This window comes from Miniopterus natalensis, chromosome 14 (genome assembly GCF_054644295.1).
Source record: "Miniopterus natalensis isolate mMinNat1 chromosome 14, mMinNat1.hap1, whole genome shotgun sequence".
In the NCBI taxonomy this organism is placed as follows: domain Eukaryota; kingdom Metazoa; phylum Chordata; class Mammalia; order Chiroptera; family Miniopteridae; genus Miniopterus; species Miniopterus natalensis.
Window position 1 is genome coordinate 21,177,230 of NC_142094.1, and position 21,295 is coordinate 21,198,524.

A 21,295-nucleotide genomic window follows, 5' to 3' on the forward strand; every position below is an offset into this window, starting at 1 on the left:
GTCTGACTTCCTGTACCTCCACCCATTGCTCTCTTTGGTCCTGGATGCTGAACTCCAGTGACTGAAGGATGAGGGTAGCAGGAGAGCCAGAGAGAGAGAAAGCACCCCCAGGGCTGGGGCACGGCACACAGCTCCCCTGCCTTCCCGGCTACCTCGGAGATGGAGGAGTGGCAGGAGGAGGCTTTTTGCACCATCCGCTGTGCAAAGAGCTTTTTGAGCCGCAGGTAATCCTCCAGGACCACCTTCAGCAGCGAGCCCTGGGGGAGGGAGAGGGTTAACCCCCCACCATGGCCCTTCCCAGCCCCCCTACCCCTCGTTCACTCCCATTAACTCTAATAGAAGGTGAGTGGGTGTCTAGGAGGCACAGGCCTCTAATTCTATTGTAGGGGATCAGGAGCAGAGCCTGGGGACAGTTCATGGTGGCGCCCTGGTCCTAAGGGCACCACAGGCTGAAGCAGCTCCTGATCACCCCCAGTGCCCAGGACCCTGTCTTTGCCCTGGTGTTCTTGCCCCAGTAGAGGGCAGGTCTAGCTGAGCCTGGAGGTGGTGAAAGCTGTTACCGCCTCCCTGCATCCTCTGGAGCAGGTCCACCCTTAGCCAAGGGTCTAGGGGCAGGGGTGCAGGAGTCTGTAGGGAGGGCTCACCTTGATGGGCCCCTCCCGAATGATCTGGCCCAGCTTGGCAATGTTGTCATACTCCTGGATGGCTGCCCGCAAGTACCGGTCTTCGTCGGGTTTCACTGCTGCTGGTTCACGTCCAAAAGTTCCCTGGGGAGAAAGGATGTTAGCTGGGCCAGAGGTAGGGCACAGGCACACATGTACAGGGTAAGGGACCACCTCCTAGAAAACCCAGCTCCTTGGCCAGTGCTGGCGAAGACCTTCCCTACTTCTACCCCGTCCCTCATGATTGTCCACCCCTGCCCTGGCTCTGGCCCAGGCTCACGTGGGTGCGGGTGGGGCTGTTCCACAGGTCAGCGATCTCACTCAGGTTCTCTGGCAGGTCGTCCTCGTGCTCGGCCTGGGCGGCCAGTTCCAGGTTCCGGCAGAAAGGATCCAGCCATACCGGGTTGGCCCTGCAGGTGGGGAGTGGGGTGGGGTGAGGATGGAAGGCTAGAGTGGACAGATGCCCCACCAGCCTCGACCCTCACACCTTCCTGTTTCCCTGGTCAGCTGTAGTGACTTTCACAGAACAGGGGTCGGGCGGGGTGAGGGGCCATAAGTAGGTCCCTTGCGCATGGTGCCTATGGGTGTATCGTGCCCCTAGGATCCCACGAGAACCGGGACGAGACGTCAATCTGGATGAACTTTGGTTTGGAAGCCTCCCTCTGCACCCACTAGCCAAAATCAATTCCCCCTCCCTCGAACTTGGGGCCCATCAAGGGTGGGGAACCCAGCTCAGTGAGGGAGAGAGGGGTTGGCTGACCCACCAGGGGGCGCTCACACCCCAGGTTTTAGCTGGTCGTGTTCCCTCACTGCATGGGAGGCATCAGGGAAGTCTCCACCCCACCTGGGTTCGTGGCAGGCCTTCCCACAGTGCACCAGGCAGGGCTCGGGGACCCCACTCACCCGTCAAAGGAATACTTGTTGGTGTTGGGCATGTCCATGATGTCGATGAAGCCACGATTCCCTGCAGGGAGCGGTTGGGGCATGGAGGGGAGGGGGCTGCTCTGCTGGGGCCGGGGAGCCTGGGCCCAGTCCAGGGCCTTGTGAGTTCCCCAGGAGCCCCTCCTGCCCTCTAACCTCCCCACCCATCACAGCCCTCGCTCACCTGCAGAGCCAGCCACTATGGCTTTGAGTTTCCTCTTGTGTCTGGAGAGAAGCAGAGAAGTGCTGGTAAGGGAGGCTGGGGCTGGGCTGGCATCTCAGGGCACTGCCTGCCTCCGTATCTATCCCGGAAGCAGGGCTGGTCAGCCAGTCTCAGGGCAGAGGGCAGGGGTCACTCACACGGTCCTGTAGTACCAGTTCATGAGGATGAAGAGCATGGCAGCCAGGAAGAGGAGGATGGCCAGGACAATGATCGCCATCTAGGGAAACAGGACTAGGCGTGAGCGGGCGGGAGCACCCAGGGTGGAAAGAGGGCTGGGGGCAGGTGCCACCAGGGTACCTGCAGGGCAGACATGTCGTCAGGCAGCTGGACAGAGATGGCGGGCTGCACGTCCATGACATTGTAGTTCCGGAAAAGATTCCGCAGCTGTTCCTTGTTCTCGTCGATCATCTGGATCACCCTGGGCAAGGGGCAGGGGCCTCAGCTCCCATCCTCAGCCATCCCCCAAGAGCTTGCCTCACTCAGGCCAGTCTGCCCTCAAGTTCACCCTCTCCCTCCGCAAGCCTTGAAAAATTAAAGCCCACCCAGCTAGGATAGCTTTGTATTTTATGGGGTTCGCCATTCCTGCACACAGGATGCTGTTTGATTCTCAAAAACAGTATAATACTCCCATTTTACAGATGGAGAGAGTAAGGCTCAGACGCGCAGAGCTTTGCTCACACCCACAAACTCTGTTCTTTCTACTAGCCCTGCCCCACCTCCCGGGGAGAGCGCCACACAGCGAGCATGATGGTGTCGTCTATGCCTCTGTTGGTGGCTCCCCTCCCCAACTCCAGGGCAGGGAGGCAGACCGACATTCTGAACGCAGACCCCCACCCACCGGTCCACGTCCAGGATGCGGTTGGTATCTCGGTTCACCACATGGATGAGCAGCTCTGTCTGGGCGAAGTTCACTCGACCCTTCTTATCCACATGGAACTAGGCAAGAAGGGGCATTGCAGAGTGTGACAGGTGCAAGGGATGGGAGGGCCTCTCCTAGGACCCCTCCTGCCCTGCCTTAGAAATAAATCCATCACTGCCGAGTACTTGCTGAGGACCAAGCATGATACCCATCACTTCACGGCACTGCTTAGGGTACTATCATTTGCCGTTTTACAGATTAGGAAACAGGCCCAGAGAGCTGTAAGGGCTTTCTCAGGGCCATGCAGGTAGAAAATGACTGAGGGGGCATATACCCTTTTCATGCCCCCGACCTCTCCGCAATGCCCTGTCCCTCCTTGTGGCCTAGTCCCCCTTCTCCCTCCACTGCCCTCAGCCCCAGGGTGGGTTCTGTGGGCACCTGCACGTCGTCGGTGTTGACAATGGCACCGGTGATGTTGGAGAGCAGGCGGATGAACTCCTCCTCAAAGCCACGCACACGGTCGGGGATCTCATTAATGACGATCTTGACGCGCTGGTCGTCCCTCAGGATGTAGATGCCGATGATAGCTGTGTCATTGTGGCCTGCCAGGTCCCGGGCCACAATGTCCACTACAAAGTAGCCGGGGCTGTAGGCCATGAAGAGGTCAAAGGTGCGCAGGATGCCGTCTACACTCCCTGCAGGAAGAGGCCACGGGTGGGAAACAGCTCAGGGGCTGCCCAGTGCCCCAGAATCCCCGGGGGCAGGGGCGACGTCCAGGGGCAGGTGACACACTTCCGGGGAGGCAGCAACTGGGGACCCAGATGACTGCAGAGCCCAGCACCCGCCTCAGCTTGGCTACTGCGTGTGTGTGGCCGGGGGGGCAGCCTGTGCTGCTAGACCTACACCTCTTCTATAGATTTCTAGTGAACTCTCCTGATTTCTAACTATTGACCTAAGTTTTTATTAAAACATTCTGCACATTAAACAAAACAACTGTGGGGTATGCTGGCCTAAGGATGAGTTTAGGCATCTGGTGTCCCCTGCTGGGGTCCTTCTGAGTCTCCTTAGTGTCTGTCTCTCTCACATACACACTTCAGAATTTGACAGTAGAGAGATGACCACAGGAGGTACAGCCCAGTCTTCTCTTAGAAGACAATAGATATGGGTTTAAATTTGCTACTTCCTAGCTGTGTGACCTTTTGCTACTTAGCCCCTCTGCATTTGTTTATTAAAATAAGAGCAGTTGGAGCTCAGAGGACAAAGGGGTGGTGTCTGGTAGTGTGATTGGAGAAGGTGGCATATGAACTAGATTTTTTTAAATCCTCACCTGAGAATACACACACACATATATTATTATTATTATTATTATTATCTATCTATCTATCTACACACACACACACACACACACACACATATTTGATTTTAGAGCGAGGAAGGGAGGGAGGGAGCGAGAAATGCCAATGTAAGAGAGAAACATCTATCGGTAGCCTCCCGTATGCACCTCAACTGGGAATCAGACCCACAACCTAGGTATGTGCCCTGACCAGGAATTGAACCCACAACCTTTCGGTGTATGGAATGACACTCCAACCAACTGAGCCACCTGGCCAGGGCTGAATTAGACAGTGAAGGACAGTTGGGGGAAGCATATCTGAAGGCAGAGGTGAAGGTCAGGATGGTTATCCAGGAAGTGAAAAACCGACCAAAGGCCCAGGAGAGGGCGGTGCAGAGCAGGCTGAAGGAACAGAGAGCAGGTCAGCTGACGGGCACAGGGCCTTTACGGGCAGTAGGGAGATGGAGGCCAGAAAGTGGGATTAGGAGGCAGACCCGGTGAGCCTTGAATGCAGGCTGAGAAGTCTGGAATGACTCCATACAGGCAGGGAAGAGCAGGGAAGGGGTTGGGGCTGGAAGGAAGGTAAATGGGACATCCACTGGGACACCTTCTAGAACCTTACCCAGAGAGGCTCAGCCACCCACACAGGGAAGTACACAGACAGACATGCACACTTGTAGGCACAAGTATGCTCTTTGGCTTCTGGCTCCCCAGAGCCTCCCACAGTGCCTAACATGGGGGGGGGGGGGGGGGGGGGAGGTGCCTAAATGGACAGTAGGGTGGATATATGGAAAGGAGAATGGGAAGGTAGGTGGGTGGGTGGATGAACAGATGGATGGACACATAAATAAAGGATGCAGCAAGAAATGGGAAGAGAAAGAAAAAAAGGAAGTGGGTGGATAGATATAGATAGGTGATTAAATAAAAGGATTAATGAATGATAGCTGACTGTCTGATCAGACGAGTGATAAATGGACAGGTGAATGAATGGAAGGACTGCCATGGCTGGCTGGCAGCCATACTCTGTGGTGCCCAAACAGACCACCCCATCTCTTCCAGACTACATTCCATGCAGTGACAGAGGTCTTGGCTGGAGGCCACCCATGTGTGACCAGGCCCCTTACCCATGGTGAAGACCTGGCCCACATCCTCAGAGTCATTGGCAAAGGCCCGGAAGTAGTGAATGGCCAGGATGCTGTAGAAGACCAGGCTGTTGTTGCCAATGTCTGCATCCAGGGCCAGCACCTGGATCAGCTCCGAGCCCATCTTGGCGTCAGTGGCCACTCCTGCAAGAACGGGCAGGAATGTGTAAGTGGTAGGGCAGGGGCCGCCCCACACCCCGTGCCCAGGCTCGTCGCTGCACCTGCAGTGTACTCAGCCTTGGTGAAGCGCGGTGGCTGGTCGTTGATGTCCTCTAGCACAACGCGCACCTCCTGCAGGGTGAGGTCAGTGAGCAGGTCCAGGTCGGGTGTGGGACCACGGGGAGGTGTCCAGCTGCGATTGCTTGAGGCCTTGACAATGAAGGAGAAGAGAGCTTCTCGCTCCCGATCCAGGTCCTTCAGCACCAGCAGACGCCCATCAGGCTGAAGATGGAAGTTCTTCTCTTCGTTCCCAGCTGAAGGTGGGACCATGGCACAGGGTGAGGGGGCAGGGCCAGAGCAGGGCATATTGGGGTCATCTTCAGCGGCCACCAGTCCCATCAGGCCCTACCTGCGATGAAGTAGTACACGATGGCGTTGGAGCCCTCATCTGCGTCCACAGCGCCTGTCACATTGCCTACGAGGGTGCCACGTGGTGAGTGCTCGGGCACTGTCAGCAACTGGTACTGAGGGCTGCCTTTCTGCAGGGGATAGGGGAATCTCATTACAGGAGGTCAAGGGAAGGCCCGAGCTTCCAGCTCCTGCCAGAGCGCCCTAGGCAGGACCTCTGTGGGTGCTGAGGTAGTTTACTGTCCACACCTTATGGGATGAGCAGAATGGCTATAACCTCAAGGGAGGAAAGGCCGGTCCCAGTTCTGCCCTGATGTCACCTAGTGACATCCTCTGTGAGGGCAGGGTTGGACTTGGCATGTACTCTAAAGTATCCCAGCACCTTAATGGATGTTTAAACGGGGTCATGCTGTCTCATATGCATGAGTGTGCACACTCATATAGAGTCTCCAGGGAACAGCATATCCCATGTGCACATGAGAAGGAAAGCCCACCACGTCAAGGTGTCTTGAGTCCACAGGAGGGGCTCAGCCCCAACTCAGTAAAGCAGAACTGACTTTCAGGCTTCCTGTGTACAGTGTGCGCAATCAGGAGAATGTCAGCTCCAGGAGCCAGGCATTTTTGTCTGCTTTTTTGACAGCTAGGTAGTGCTTTGAAATAGCAGTTGCTCAATATTTGTTCTATGAAGTATATGCAGGTTTCCAACTGCAACCACGTGTGTATATGGTAAAGGGTGCACAGGGGAGTACATGCACGTGTGTGCTTGCAGGCAGGGAGTTCCTGTGTGGGCGAGACCCGTGCAAGGGGATAGGTGAGAGCTCACTGGAGGCCTTAGGAAGAGGGGCTCGTTGTCATCGATGTCATCCAGGACCACCTGTAGCGGCTGCATGGTCTCATATGGCACTGGCTGGCCCAGGTCGCTCGCCACTAGGATGAGCTGGAGGTAGAGGCACACAGTCAGAGGAAGCCCCAGGAGGGCACTCCGGTGGACCAGGTCACCACCCTGGAAGACATTCTAGGCGGGGGGTGGGGGGGTGGGTGGTGGCCCTGCATCCGGAGGAAGGCCCCTCCCTCGACCCTCGACCCTCGCCCTTGAGCTGGGCGCCGCCCCTTACGCTGTACAGGGCCTGCTTCTCCCGGTCCAGGCGCTGCGCCGTCTGGATGAGGCCGCTGACCGCGTCGATGGTGAAGTACTCCCAGTCCCGGTTGCCCGTGGTCTTCAGGAAGCTGTAGCGCACGGCCCCGTTGAGGCCCTCATCCTGGTCTGTGGCGTAGACCTCATACACGTTGGAGCGCAGAGGGATCTCCTGCAGAGGGCATGGGAGAGAGGCTCCGGGGCATCTGGGAGAACCTAGCTCCCAGGCCCCCACAGAGCTCTCATTCTTTCTCCTCCTGTAGCACAATGTCCCTGCCACCTTTCAGCATCCATAGGAAATGGCTGCCTGCTTGGCTGGACTTTCCTGTAGTCTAAGCATCTGCTACAACATCCCCTCACCCCAACCCTAGCCAAGGCCACCGCCCATTGATGGTTCAGCCTGGGATCCGCCATGCTCCAAACTCTCTTAGGGTGAGAGCCCTTCCAGGGGCTACCCTCATCCCTCCCACCCCATTGCATGCTAAGGTTTACAAGAGGGATCCAAAAGCCGAGGCCACAGCCACCCTCTGTTCCTGGGTCTGCCTTGCTCTCAGCTACCCCAATCACAGAAGCTCTAGGTGTCCCCAGGTACTCAATGGGGTACCTGAAAATCAGGGACAGGCAGGTAGGGTGACACGGTGGAAGCCCACTGGACACTTGGGTTCTAGTCTGTTACTAATACCATGTGACCTGGACATACCACTTCGCCTCTCTGAGTCTCCTGAATCCCTTAAGTCTAAGATATCAAAAAACCTAACTGATGTCATACATTGGCCCACGAAGGATAAAGCTGCTCAGGGCACAAACAAAAGAACAAGTTTCTTTGATTTGAGTTGAAAAATTACTAGCTTAGCATGGTTTCACTGTTTATCTCATTGATCATGACAATCGAAAACTGAATGGTAGTTACAGCTAATTAATAGAAAGCGGGATGACAAACAGGTAATTAACAAATGCTGGTTGTTTGGGAGACATGAATCTTTCAAAATATGGGACCCTTGAAGGGAAAAGGTTAGTAAACAGGGCCTTTGGTGTGAAAAATAACTAGATTATTATAAATTTATACCCTGCCTCATTCCTAAGGCAGTTTACAGAAAAGCATAAATTATAGTAAGAGTGAAAAAAAAGCTTTAAAAATCAGGGTAGAGAAAATAAATGGCTGGTAGGAAGATGGGAACTGAGGGATGGGAGGGATGGGAGGCAGGGTGTGAGTGCCAAGACCCTGCAGGGCCATTCACGGTGGGCTAAACACTCTGAGCCCCCTAGTGGGCAAAGCAAAGAGGACCACTCAATCATTACAATAGACACAGGTTAAAGCAAATCACAATATAAAAGTACAGTGTTTCCTCGGGCTCAGCCCTGGCAGAAATTTCTTACAGGGCACCTCAAAAAGGAGACAGAGTGACAACAAGAACGTAATGCTGACCTTCTGAGACGCAGAGGCATGCTGAAGTTTGGGGAGCAAAGAACAAGTGGGAGACACCCCAAGTGTACCACCAAGGAGCATTTTGGGCCTGGGTGCTGAGAGGAAGGAGGAGAAGGGTAGGAGACAGAGGAAGGCTTCTCTATCTTTACAAGGCAATTTAGGGCTAGGAATGAAAGGGCTGGAGAGTTTCCAGGAGCTCACTCAGCCACTCCGCTTGCTTCTTATTTTGATGCCCATCCTCAACTCTCAGACTGTCTCCGCTTTGGTATCAGCAGGAAAAACAGACAGATGGGAGGGGCCTGTATGTTTATTTTGAGACAAGTATGGGGGAAGTGGGTTCTGGGGAGACTGTCCTTCTTGGCAGACATCTAAGAGCAAGAGATGGAGCATGTACTATTATTAGTCCCATACTGCAGAGAAAAAACAAACTCAGAGAAGTCACTTGCTCAAGGTAATTTGGCTGGTAAGTGATAAGAATTAAACTTGAACCCAAGACCTTTTGCTGACACAGCCCATATTACTGGCCATTGTTCAGTACTGCCCTGTGCACCACTGAGTAAGTCTGTTCCCGTCTCTGGCCTCAGTTTCCCCACCTTCACATTGGGGGCCTGCCCTTTCACTCTCCCGGGCACAGCTGCTTGTAGGGTGAAGCGGGCTGGACATTGGAAGAGGCACGTTGGTAGGCAGGACGCCCCGGGAGACAGCCGTACCTCTTTGATGTGGAGGATGGTGCCGTTGGGGGGGCGCACAAAGACAGGGCGGTTGTCATTGACGTCAATGACCTCCACCAGGAGCATGGTTGTGCCCCAGAGTGGGGGCTCTCCACCATCTGTGGCCACCACGGTCAGGTTGAACCTCTCGTAGGAATGCAATGGCCGCTTTGTGGTCACCAGGCCCGAGTCCAGGTCCACGTGGAAGGCCTCTGCAGGTGGGGTGGAGAGCAGAGCACGTCTCTGGCTGAGACATCCTTCCCACGGCAACCGCCCCTCCCATCTCCATGCCCCACGGCACCACGGGTGGGGGGCAGGCTACGTACCCTCGCCGGGGCCCTCAAGCGAGTAGGTCAGCTCCCCGTTGGAGCCCTCATCCTGGTCGGTGGCCATCATGGTGATGACCGAGGTACCCGCTGGCTCGTTCTCATAAACACTCGTGCTGTACTGGGACTTGGAGAACTGTGGCCGGCAGTCATTGACGTCTAGCACCTGAATCACCACCTGGGGGAGGTTGAGGTCAAAGGTCAGGGGCATACTGGGGGCTACTTCAGGCGAGCCAGTCACAAAGGAGTAAGCAGAGGTGGACAGCACCCGAGGTACTCTTGGAGTCTGACCTCAAACCATTTATTTAACCCGTGACCCTCAGTTTCCTTAGTTGTACTTCGGGGACAATCTATCTTCTCTCTTGGGGGCTTGTGGGGCTCACCATGACGGCGTGTTCTAGGTTGCGGTGGTATGTGCGCAGCGCCCAGCCTGAGGAAACGCCTGGCAGCTAAAACGGTGGTTACCAGGTACTCGGCGTCCTAGCCCTCCCGCCCTCCTCCTCTGCTCTCTGCTCATTTCCTCAGCGGCGTCTCACTCTAACCTCTGGACTGCAGCGCTGGATGGTGATTCCTCCATCCCTGGAAGGCCCCCTCTTGCCTGGGACTTGGCTCTCTCTGCTGACCCCGCAGCCTAGGGCGGATCGTATGGACACGCCAGGCCAGGAGCCCCTCCTCTCCCCTCCCTGCTGTGGCCCTGCCTGGCTGCATCCTCACCACAGCTTTTCCTAGCAGTGATTTTAAGAGCCCCTTCCAGTGCACAAAGCACTTTCCAACCCCATCCCCTCACTGTGGGAGGCCGAATCCTGTGCTTTCCCCCACTTCCCCATGCAGCACTTGGCTCTGTGACTAGGACAGGATTCTGATGCGAGTGTGCGCCCCCAGCCCTCCCCCGTCTGCTAGAGAGACTGTACCCACCCAGCTTCTCACCTCTTCACCCAGGAGAGGTTTTTTGGATGATTAGGTTATTGTGGGGAGAACTGAAAGCAGAAAGACATGACCGGACAAGGCAGAAAGAAGGGGGGAGAGAGAAAAAGCAAAGCCTCAAGGAGTAGGATTTGGGGTAGAAATGGGGAAGAGGGGTCACTGGTCTCAGAGCAACGGTGTGGACGCTAGACCTGGGGTTGCGCGTCTGATCCCTTATTAATGCTCTTTAATAAACATAAATAAAGATAATTGCTTTATAATTATGTTCGGTTGCTGGACTGTGTTTCTTTCAATGGGACACCGTGGGGACTCTGGGACACGTGGAGCTCCAGGCTTATTTGGGTTACACCCCGGTATGTGTAGCTGCCTTAGCAGGGGTTTGGCACAGGGATTTCTGCTACAGTCCCCATCTCCCTCAGCCACAGCCATTGTGACCCACCTGGCTAAGCTCTTGCCTTTTCCTTCCTGCCACATCTCTGAGGGGACCAGGTGGCTCTCCAGTGGTCAATCTCTAGAGGCTTTTCTTGATGCCTCCACAGCCCCAGTCCCTGGTGTCCCTGGCCTAGCCTGGAACCCCTCACCTGCACCGAATTTTCTCGACGGTTGCTGGCGATATCCCCAGGGTTGTCTTTGGCCAAGGCAGTCAGGATATAGTGGTCCTTCTTCTCCCGGTCCAGAGAGGACAGCACATAGATGTCGCCCTATAGGAGGAGGGCGCAGTCAGGTCCTTCATCAATTTAACAGGTATTTACTGAGCATCTACCACGTGCCAGGCACCACTGTGGACTCTGGAGATGCAGCACTGAACAGAAACGACAACAGCCCCTGCCCCCATGGAGCTCTCAATCTTGCCCTCACCACCCCACTCCACCTGGAGATGGAATAACAGCTCTGGCTGGAGCTTACTGCCTGGCCAGATAAACATTCGTTGCTCATAGTGCCAGGCCAGGGGCATGTCTGATCGTTCACACGGAGCAGGAAGAACAGAACGCTGCTGAGAGGGCAGAACGCAGGGGGATGTGGGCAGAGGAGGATGGTGGGAAGGAAAGTCCAGTTCCATCCCGGCAACTGGGGAAGACCCAGTCTGACCAACCGCCCCCAGACCACAGGAATCTTTCTGTGCAGAAACAGCAGCTTTGAGCCCATTTACATACATCTGAAACCATCACCCCTCTTTTCTCTTGAGTTTCTGCTCTCCCACAAGTCTGAGGCTCATGGGAACATGAGGGGTACACTGAGGATAGGACCACATATACAGGAGGTGCTCAAACCCTGTGTTCACTTTCTGCAGAGCCGCCTATGCCTCTCTTTTGACAGTTTCAAAAGGTGGTCACATGGGCTTGAATCAAGTTTCCTAGTCTGCTAGGGACACATATGAGAAGTTTTTGTCCCACAGAGAGCTAGTTCCAAAAGACTTTGGCCACTTCCTTCCATGTGTGCTCAGTCTACAGGATGTCTGGGACTCTGAGAACAGGGCTTGCTGACTTGGCTAAAAAAACCTTTGAGGCTACAGATCTCCAGGTGGCAGGGCCCAGAAACAGGGGGATTAACTGCAATACTTTTGGTGGCTTCTTGGCCTGTGACCCTGGGCCATTTCCACTTCCCACTCCCAAACCCACGCCCTTCATTGCCCACTTACCGTAGTGGGGTTGATGGCAAACTTGCCCTCTCCATCTACGAGGCCGTACTCAATGACGGCAAAGTTGCCTGAGTCAGCGTCAGTGGCAGTGACCGTGAGGATGACTGTGCCCACGGGCGCATCCTCAAAGACGGCTTCCTGGGACCCAATGGGCAGGGGGAAGAGAGTAGGCCAATGTCAGTCCTCTGGTCCATGCTCCTGCTCTAGGAACTCACTGATATAGACAATCCAGGGCATCAAGCTGCTCATGGGGCAGTCACTCCCATGAGGCTTAGAGGCTGCAAGGGTGGCAGTGAAAGTTGACCAAAGGCCCCAAGGAATGGGCACAGATCCTGGACCCAACTTATTGGCCTGGCCACCCACCTGGTAGGAAGGCTCGTCAAATATGGGGTTGTTGTCATTGATGTCCACAATCTCCAGGTAGACAGGGATCTCAGCTGCCCGGGGTGGGGACCCATTGTCTGCAGCCCTCACAGTAAAGTTGAGCCAGTGCACTTCCTCATAGTCCACCGTCCGGTTGGCAATGACCTTCCCTAAGACACAGAGGCACACCCAGTGCCATTTTGGCCATTCCTCACTTATAAAGCTCTCTAAAGTATGAAGAGAAGGATCTAGAACTCTGAGGGGCAGGTGTGGTCCCCTGAAGGAGGGTGGCCAGGCAGCACTGCCCAGTGGCAGGTCAGGGGGCTGAGAGCAACTGGCAAAAGATGAACATCAACATGTCCAGGACCTCCTCTGAGATACTCCCTCTTGGCCTTCTTGCTTCCTAAGTGATACTGATATTGTCAGCCCTCCATATCCTCAGGTTTCAATCTGCTGTATCTGCTGTTGGTTGAACCTATGGATGTGGAACTGTGGATATAGATGGAGGGCTGACTATTGGAACTTGAGCATCTATGAATTTTGGTATCTGTGGGGGATCCTGAGACCAATCCCCCTTTGATACCAAGGGACTACTGTAGTGAAAGCTTGGGTGGTGGAGATGGTGGCGGAGTGTCCCAGGTTTCCAGAGGGCCTTAAAGTGGCCATCTCAACCGGGAACAAAGCATTCTGTCCTTTCCTCTAGTATCTGGGAGTGACTGGAACATTGGCCATATTGGCTCTGACCCAGTCCACTGAGGGGCCATGGTGTGGCCACACCTGGAGGGTAAGAAGTGGGCTATGGTCCCTCTTGGATGTTAAACGGTCACACACATGCCCCCAACCGTCCTCTGGCAGATGTCCCACATACCCGCTGAGGAGTCTTCCAGCTGAACGTAGCCTGGGGGCATCAGGTCCAGTAGGCTGTAGGTGATCAGCCCATTGAGGCCCTTGTCAGGGTCCACGGCTGCTACAGCGATGAGCGTGGTGCCTGGGGTGGCCCCCTCCAGGACCTTCTCTGTGTAGTAGGTGATCCCAAAGGGCTTGAACCGTGGCGTGTTGTCATTGACATCCAAGATGTTGACTGTCAGCTTGGCTGGGGTGAAGGCAGGGGGTAAGGGTGATGTGAGGGGCACCAATGTGGCTGGGCCAGGCCTTCCTAAGTCTCAGCTATGCCTGGAGAGGATGGCAGCATCCCACAGACCTCCTCGGATCCCTGAAGCTTAATCCACCCTTGGGTGATGGCACATGACACTTTCCTTGAGTATGGTCTCATTCTTCCATAGAAAAAAGGGGCTTGGGTTCTACCAGCTGGCTGAGTAACCTTGGTGGAGCCCCTGGCCCTACTGTGCCTTAGTTTCCTAACCTGTCCAGGGAGGCCCTTTCCATGATCCAGCCTTCTGTCTCCTGAGTCATTCCCTCTATATAACCAGCCCTCTGCCCTCTGAGTGTAGGACATGTAGGAGATGAACAAGTCTGACCTTCCTTCCTGAAAACTTGGTCCTCTGGGCTGTAAAGACAAGCAGACAATATCTGCCAGGCCTATTTCCCCACCCCAGCAGCTATCCTGTCTCATGGCAGAGGCCACTTGAGGCTATCCTATTCCTACATCCCCCTTCTGCTCTCCACTTCCCCCCAACAAAATCCATGACTCTAGCAGCCCCTTCCAGCTCACGCCTCAGGCTGCAGGCAAGAGGCCTGTGCCGGCCTGTGGAAGGCAGCACCCATTCCCCTCTCTCCTCTGCCGTAGTGCCTGTGCACCCCAATGTGGTATCTGTGGCTTCCCATCACCTTTCCTTGTGCTTTTCTTCTTCTGGGATGACCTTGTGGCTTCCTATCAGATCTGAGGTTTCTGTCTCACATCCCAGCCACAACCTCATTACCAGTTCTGACAATGGATTCCAACCTAAGTCTCTTTAACCTATCTTTTCTCAGTTCCTGTCCAGCCTCCACCAAGCCTCCTTCCCACTCTGGGCCTTGGGGTTCATGAACACACACAATTCTGGGCTTCTGGACCCCCCACTGCTGAGCTCTACCTAACAAATGGGACACACAGCCACTCTAGGCCTCACTGTAGCTGCCACCTTTCACATCCCTCTGGGTCTGCTGCTTCCTTCCTGGGGCGACACCTTTGCTCTTCTCAGCCTGCCCCTCCTGCCCTCATCAGTCTGAATAACCAATGGGAGATGCCTGTGGGGAACCTTACCATTTGGCACGCTGACAGAGCGCTCTGGTAGGTCGCTGGCATTGTCAATCACCGAGAGAGTGACCTCATAGGTGGCAACCAGCTCCCGGTTCAGGGGGGACTTCACCATTACAGACCCTGTAGACCAGATCAGGTCAGGCTCAACCCGAGGGGAACCCTCTAAAATCTGTGCCTCCCAGGGGTCCTCTTGGCCAACCCGCCCAATCCCCACCGAGGGCAATGGTCCCCAGTGGACGTGGGACTTGCTGGTCTCATTTTTGGTTGGTATGAGACCACAGCCACCTGTGAGTTGGGGCAAATCACTCACTGCTTTCTAGACAGTGACCTTGGGCAACTTATTTAACCTCTCTGCATCTCTGTTTCCTCATCTGCAAAATCAGGATAAGTACAGTACCTACCACCTAGGGCTATTTTGGGGATGGTAACAATTTCAATGAGTGTAAAGTAAAGGGCTTAGGACAGGGCTTGGCACATAGAGAATGGCATGTAATTGCTTGTTTAAAAATGCTTTGTATTCCACAACAATGTGAGTACACTGACCACTACTGTACACTTGAAGATGGTTGAGACGGTGAACTTTGTTATGTGTATTTTGTCACTATTTAAAGAATGCTTGTATTCTTCAGAGATCAAGTGTAAAGGAAGTTCAAGGCCGCTAAACCACTGAGGGGGTTCTCTGGGGGCGACAGTGGTGGAACAGGCTGGAGGGTCTGGACTACATCTGTCTCCATTACACAGGGCGTGACACGGACTGACGGTGGGAAAGGAGCGCGGCCCCTGTTAGAACTGGCAGGGCGTCCTCTCCTTCTCTCCTGCCCACTGCCTCCCGAGGCCCTGCCTACCCCAGTCGCTGGCTGCCCCACTGGGACCTCTCGGCTCCTGCCTCCGGAGAACCTGGTGGCTCCACCCCCCGTCTGCCCCATCCTAGGCTCCAGCCTCCTGTCTCCTTCTCAGGCACTGGGAGGTCTCTGGGATTCCCTTGGCCCTTGGCAGATCCCCCTGCTGGGCTTCTGTCCTCTTCGGGTCCCCAGTCACGGGGAGGTCACTTACCCGGGGCCGCTGCCGCCTCCTCCTCCTCTTCCTACTCTCGCTCCCCGGTCCCCGAGGCTGGGGAGCGAGGATGGGGAGAGGGTGGCTGCATTCAGTCTGCAAAGGCTGGGCCACGCACGGCCTTGGCCTGGCCCCACAGGACGGGGAGGGTGGGGAGGGGGTATGGAGGATGGCAATGGGGCGAAGCAGAGAGGAGATGAGGTGGGAAGTGACAGTGACAGAGAAACAGAGCTCAAACCTGCGGGCCTGCCAGCCGTGAGGAAGAGAGAAGAGGGTTAACGTCAGTTAGTTCGGGGTGCAGAGGGGGTGGAGCTCTGCAGGGCATGGGGGGGGGAGTGGGGTGCGATGGGATTCAGAGCTGACCAGGGAGGGAAGCTTGGGAGGGAGGTTGTGAGGGGAAGAGGCAGAAGGGAAGGAAGCCGGGAAGGAAGCCAGGGAGGAAGAGGGAGCCCGTTTGGCAGGAGAGGAAGGGGGAGGGAAGGTGGGCAAGGCAGGTGGGGAGAGCAAGAGGGGGCGGAGAAGACACTGGAAAGAAAAGTAGAGAGGAGAGTGTCAGTCAGAGGGAAGAACAGAAAAGAGAAAAGTGGCAGAGGCACTGGGACTGTGTGCACAGCGTCCAGGCGGGCAGGGGACCGGAGCAGCTCTCCGTGGTCCTGACCGGCCACGGCCGCGGGACTTGGCTAACCTGGGACACGGTTTATTAACCTGTGTGACTTCTAGTGCTCATGGTTTTCCTGGCTTTTTTTCTTCAGGCCTCTGATGCAGACTGAGTTAATCACACTCTTCGGTTCATGGCACACTATGGTCACTGGCACGCCTCTTGTTTTATGTATGCACCTATTCCCTTTTATTCCAATACCCCTGCCCCTTCCCTTCTCCTCTAGGGCGACCACTGGATTGAAAACCACATATTGTTTTGTCTGTATGTCTTTTACCTTAATGCAAATGGGTTGAGGTATATATATATCCCATCCTATTTCTCGCTCTTTTCAGTACTTATTTTTAAGGCCCACCCACGGTACTCTGTGCGAGTCTAACCCGTTGCTTCTAACTGATGCCTGGTATCACATGGTGCGCACCCGCAATGTTTTAGTCTCCAATTTCCCAAGGATGGGTGGCCTGCAACTCCCGCCACCAACACTGCAGTGAACATCCTCAGATAGTACCATTATTGACCTGAGAGTTTCCTTGGGAAATTCTACCCAGGAGCAGAGTTGCTGGGTCATAAGGTGTAAGTGTACTTTGTGCTAAATTGCTATCTAGTTGGTGGAACTGGTCTGAACTCCTAAAGTAGTGTATGAGGGGTCCGATGTCCCCACATAATCGCCAATACTCAATATTGTCCAGCATCCTAATATCTGCTAATCACATTTGGAAAACTGGTATCTCATTGCCGTTTTACTATGCATTTCTCTAAGTAGCAATTTGTAGCATTTTGCATTAGCCATGTTAGTTTTTCTGTCACTCCTCTGAGCCTTCCAGGAAGCATACGTGGGGAAGTCCCATATTCCTTCCCTAACTCCCGGAGGAGCAAAAAAACTGAACTTTGGGGAAAATGGTAAAACATCAAAATTGTAAAAACTGCATAAACAATAAAAGATAAGCCACATTTCTTTTTATTTTGTGATAGTGTAAGAAAGTCATTAAAGATCTTTATATATCATTAAAGATACACACATATATATGTGTATATATATATATACGTATCTTACAGGTGGTTTAAATGGCCAATATACATATGAAGAAAGTATTCAACTAACTAGTTATTAAAGAAATGCCGATTAAAACAAGGCACCACTTTCCTTGAAAATTATAAACATAAAAACTTTATAATATTTGATGTTGGCAAGAGGTGGTGAGATGGGCACTCTCATATAACACCGATAGACTGAGAGGGAACTGGTCCAGGAAGAAGAGAAAGGAGAGTGGGAAGGGCAAAGGGAGAGAGAGAAAAGAGGGAAGGATGTGCTGTCATAGGGGAGAGCAGAGAGCAGAGACTGGGGCAGGGAGGAGGGGGAGGGGGGAGTGGGGAACAGGCCCTTGTACCTGTGTTGACATTCACGGCAAAGGCGTCCTCCTGGTCGGGCACCAGGCGGTCGGTGTCGTCCTTGGCCACAATGCTGATGATGTGGTATTCCAGCTTTGGGTTGAGGTCACGGTCGATGGCCGTGACATTGGCAATGACAGTGCCCGGCTCGGCTGATTCCAGCACGCTCACCGTCTGGATGGGGTTGAGGAACTCGGGGCGACAGTCATTCACATCATCGATAAGGATAGTGATGATGGCCGTGCCAGAGAGAGGAACAGTGCCCCGGTCGGAGGCCACCACTGTCAGCCTGTAGGATTCCTGCTCCTCCCTGTCAATGGTGACATTGCCCACGCGGATGACCCCCGTGACCGGGTGGATGAGGAAGCGGTCCTGGGCCCCGGCTTCTATTCGGTAGACTAGCTCCCCATTGAGGCCACTGTCCTCATCTGTGGCTGTGACCTGAAGGACTGAGAATCCTGAGGGGAAAATGGGGAGTAGCTGAGCACAGTGGCTTCTTCTAAAAACATCACAATAACATACATTTGTTGGTGGTCCACAAGGACCCCTTCTCACCACTGCCTTGCCAGCATATACCTTTATATACTTTTCATGTTTGCAATTTTGTGCAAAACAGTATGTTATTTTATTTTACATTCTTCGATTATTTGTGGCATTGAACACTTTTTAATAATTTAATGATTAGTTGTATCTTCTGTGAATTGTATCCTTTCTGTGAATCTGCCCATTTTTCTGTCAATTTATACAAATTACATCATTATAACTTGTGACAAATATCTTTTTTCTGTTTGTTGTTTGCCTTTCAATATTGGTTATAATTACTTGAAGTAAAGAAGTTTAAATGTACAGGCACTGAAATTTAATATTTTTCCTTTTTTAAGTTCTTCTGTTTCTTGTATGCTTAGAACCTTCTTATCCTGAAGTCAGATAAATATTCACCTAATGCTTTTCTTTTACTTTTTAATGTTTTCTACTTTTTTAAAAAGTGTCTTTATTGATTTCAGAGAGAGGGGGAGAGAGAGAGAGAGAGAGAAACATCAATGACAGGGAGTCACTGATGGGCTGCCTCCTGCACACCCCCTGCTGGGGATCGAACCTGCAACCCTGGGCATGTGCCCTGGCCGGGAATCGAACCACGATCTCCTAGATCCTAGGCCGATGCTCAGCCGCTGAGCGACACCGGTCAGGCTGTTTCCTACTTTTTAATCTTTTCTTTAGAATGTCTTTGGCTTTCATTTTGGTGTATTATATGGGGCAAGAATCTACACTAAATGTTAATAGATGTTTTGCACACTAAATAATTAGTTTTCACTACTGGCCTCATTGTGTCCTTTATCACATTAATATTACATTCTTTAACTTACTGGTGTCTGTTTCTGGGCTACTTTGCCCCAGACTGCTTTGCTCATGTCTCATGGTTTTAAATACTGTAGTTCTGTAATATGTTTTAGTATCAGGTAGGGCAAATCTGGCTTTATTATACTTATTTTTCAAAATGTTCTCATTCTTCCAGATAACTTTCTGAATCAAATTTACCCCCAAAATCTTATTTGATTTTGATGGGAATCACATTAATACTATTTTGACTTTAAAATAGTCTCTTCACCCAGGAACGTTTCTTAATAGTCTTGTTTTGCAGACAAGACACTGTGGATCAGAGACGGGAAGCGAGGGGGACCTGGGTCTCCTGACTCCCTCTCTGGGGCTCTCTCCACCCACCCCACTGCCTGTCCTCCCCCTGGAGGTGAATTCTGCTCCAACCTGGGAGGCTCTAATCCCCAAGGACCACCAGCCAGCTCCCGCCTGGGGCGGGGCCTGTGCCCTGCACCCTGCTTACCTGGCGGGCAGTTCTCCAGCAGGTGGATGGTGAGGGCAGCAGGGCTAAAGGTGGGCCAGTTGTCATTGTCATCCAGGATGGTGACAATCAGGTCAGCAGTGCCGTTGAGCAGCCCAATGTCCTCAGCTAGCAGCAGCAGCTCCAAGACGGGAGGTGAGAAGGCCTCCCGGTCAATGACAACACCTGACCTCACTGTCACCACGCCTGACATCCAGTGCGACCAGCCAGAGAGATGCAAAGGAAAAGGGGTGCAGTGGGGAAAGGGGATGAGAGCCAACCGGGAGGTACATTGAAAGACCCAGCACAGTGTGGGGAAGAGATGAAAGAGGGGCAGAGAAAGCAACAAATGACTTTCTTCCCCAGAGGTCAACAACCGAAGCTTAGGGACATCCCCTAGGTGCCAGTTTCCTGGGGTTGTCCCCTCCCCAGGTACCCTCTGCAGTTCTACAGAGTCCTGCCTGGGATGAGTGACCCAAGGTGAAGGATTGACCTGCTCTATCGAGGGAGGTGCTAGTATGTCCCTCCTTGGTGTCACCTGTCACCAAATTGGCCTATTGTCTATGACCAGACTGATGTGACATGGCCTCTGGGGAGCTTTGGGTCTGCTCTGAGTACAGACCTTTGGCTGTTTCTGGCTGACTAGGGGCCTGAGTCTCCGGCCTGGGCTTGGGGATGTGGAGGGAGTGGGTTGGGGGCTCTCTGCCTTGGCTGGGAATTTATGCACTAGCAGGTCCCTTGTATTGTCCCCAAGCCTCCTCCTAGGTCTTCTCACCTGGCCCCCAGGTGCCCTAATCCAGCTCTGAGGAATGGGAAATCCAGAGTCCTAATCCGGCACTGAGCAGGGAGGCCCTAGATCCAGCAGTGGGCTCACTCCCACCCCAGCTGGGAGACATGGAGCCAAGCTGGGGGTGCGGGGGGTGCGCAGAGGCCTCACCCGTGCTGTTGTCGATGTCGAAGAGGCCACTCTCGGCACCCAGCAGCTGGTAGGTCACCACAGCATAGACGTCCAGGTCTGCATCCAGGGCCAGGATGGGCCCGTTGAGCACCGTAAGGGGGGTCCCTGGACCAGGGGAAGAGGGGTCACTGCAGGGCCAACCCGGCCCCCGCCCCCGCCCCCCGCTTCCCGGTGAGCCATGGCTGACAATGGATGAGAGGGAGGTGAGGCGGACGGGGTGGGGAGGCCCTGGGCCGGGCTGCGGCAGCCTTGGCAGACTGACGCAGATGCCTGGGGAGCGGCCTCAAAGCCCTGCTGGGGAGAAAACACAACAGTGGTGAGCAAGCCCCTCCGGCCCGCCCGGAGCACGCCTGCCTTCCCAGCAGCCTTTGAGGCTGGCCACTCCGAGGGAGGGTCTGGGAGTTCCCTGACATCCCCTCCCTGCGTGTGGGCCCTATCGAGGTACGCACACTCCTCCCAGTCTGTCCACATGTGTGTACACAATGCTTTATACAGGTGTCTGGCTGTACATGATTAGCAATCCACGTGTGTGTGCAGGGCTGTGTTCCTGTGGTCATGAGCACGCACATGGGAGCACTCGCAGGCTGGGTGTCCCCTGGTTGTGCACCTGTCTCTGCGGGTGTGGGCATATTTGCACATGAAATGCACTGCGTAGGTACCCACATGCCTATGTGTGTCTGTGTAAGCATGTAAGTCCACACATATGCCTTGACATGAACATGTACTGGCACATGTGTGAGCATATACACAGGAAGGATTAAGAAACAAAGTCATATAGGGGGATATGCAGCCAGAGACAAGGAGTTTCTCAGGTCATCTCTTTCTGAGTTAGAATCCAATCTTGGGGGCTGGAGGAAGAGTGAGGGGACCTGCTTGGGGGACAGTAAAAAGGAGATTTGTCCCTCTGAAGGGAGGTGAGACTGACTGGTGTTTTGTGTTCAGTGCATGTGTTTTGGGAAAAGAGCTACGCTGG

General features: G+C 53.9%; 1 protein-coding gene across 4 annotated transcripts in view; it reads right to left on the reverse strand.

Annotated features, from left to right (window-relative positions):
• Window positions 1-21,295, reverse strand: part of CDH23 (cadherin related 23) — a 338,466-nt gene that overhangs the window by 1,091 nt on the left and 316,080 nt on the right. For 3 of the 4 annotated variants that reach the window (XM_087824361.1, XM_087824363.1, XM_087824364.1), the window contains 24 exons: window positions 20,302-20,427; window positions 19,368-19,571; window positions 17,530-17,988; window positions 14,434-14,550; window positions 13,099-13,323; window positions 12,231-12,400; window positions 11,868-12,005; window positions 10,810-10,929; window positions 9,305-9,482; window positions 8,979-9,190; window positions 6,823-7,014; window positions 6,531-6,644; window positions 5,709-5,838; window positions 5,362-5,613; window positions 5,123-5,284; window positions 3,104-3,360; window positions 2,645-2,742; window positions 2,104-2,224; window positions 1,944-2,023; window positions 1,768-1,808; window positions 1,566-1,626; window positions 943-1,072; window positions 645-767; window positions 153-257 (listed from right to left, as the gene is read on the reverse strand). In XM_087824361.1, the coding sequence (XP_087680487.1) occupies window positions 153-257; window positions 645-767; window positions 943-1,072; window positions 1,566-1,626; window positions 1,768-1,808; window positions 1,944-2,023; window positions 2,104-2,224; window positions 2,645-2,742; window positions 3,104-3,360; window positions 5,123-5,284; window positions 5,362-5,613; window positions 5,709-5,838; window positions 6,531-6,644; window positions 6,823-7,014; window positions 8,979-9,190; window positions 9,305-9,482; window positions 10,810-10,929; window positions 11,868-12,005; window positions 12,231-12,400; window positions 13,099-13,323; window positions 14,434-14,550; window positions 17,530-17,988; window positions 19,368-19,571; window positions 20,302-20,427 (3,815 nt within the window). The remainder of the gene's footprint in view (window positions 1-152; window positions 258-644; window positions 768-942; window positions 1,073-1,565; window positions 1,627-1,767; window positions 1,809-1,943; window positions 2,024-2,103; window positions 2,225-2,644; window positions 2,743-3,103; window positions 3,361-5,122; window positions 5,285-5,361; window positions 5,614-5,708; window positions 5,839-6,530; window positions 6,645-6,822; window positions 7,015-8,978; window positions 9,191-9,304; window positions 9,483-10,809; window positions 10,930-11,867; window positions 12,006-12,230; window positions 12,401-13,098; window positions 13,324-14,433; window positions 14,551-17,529; window positions 17,989-19,367; window positions 19,572-20,301; window positions 20,428-21,295) is intronic. The other variant, XM_087824365.1, reaches the window with a different exon arrangement.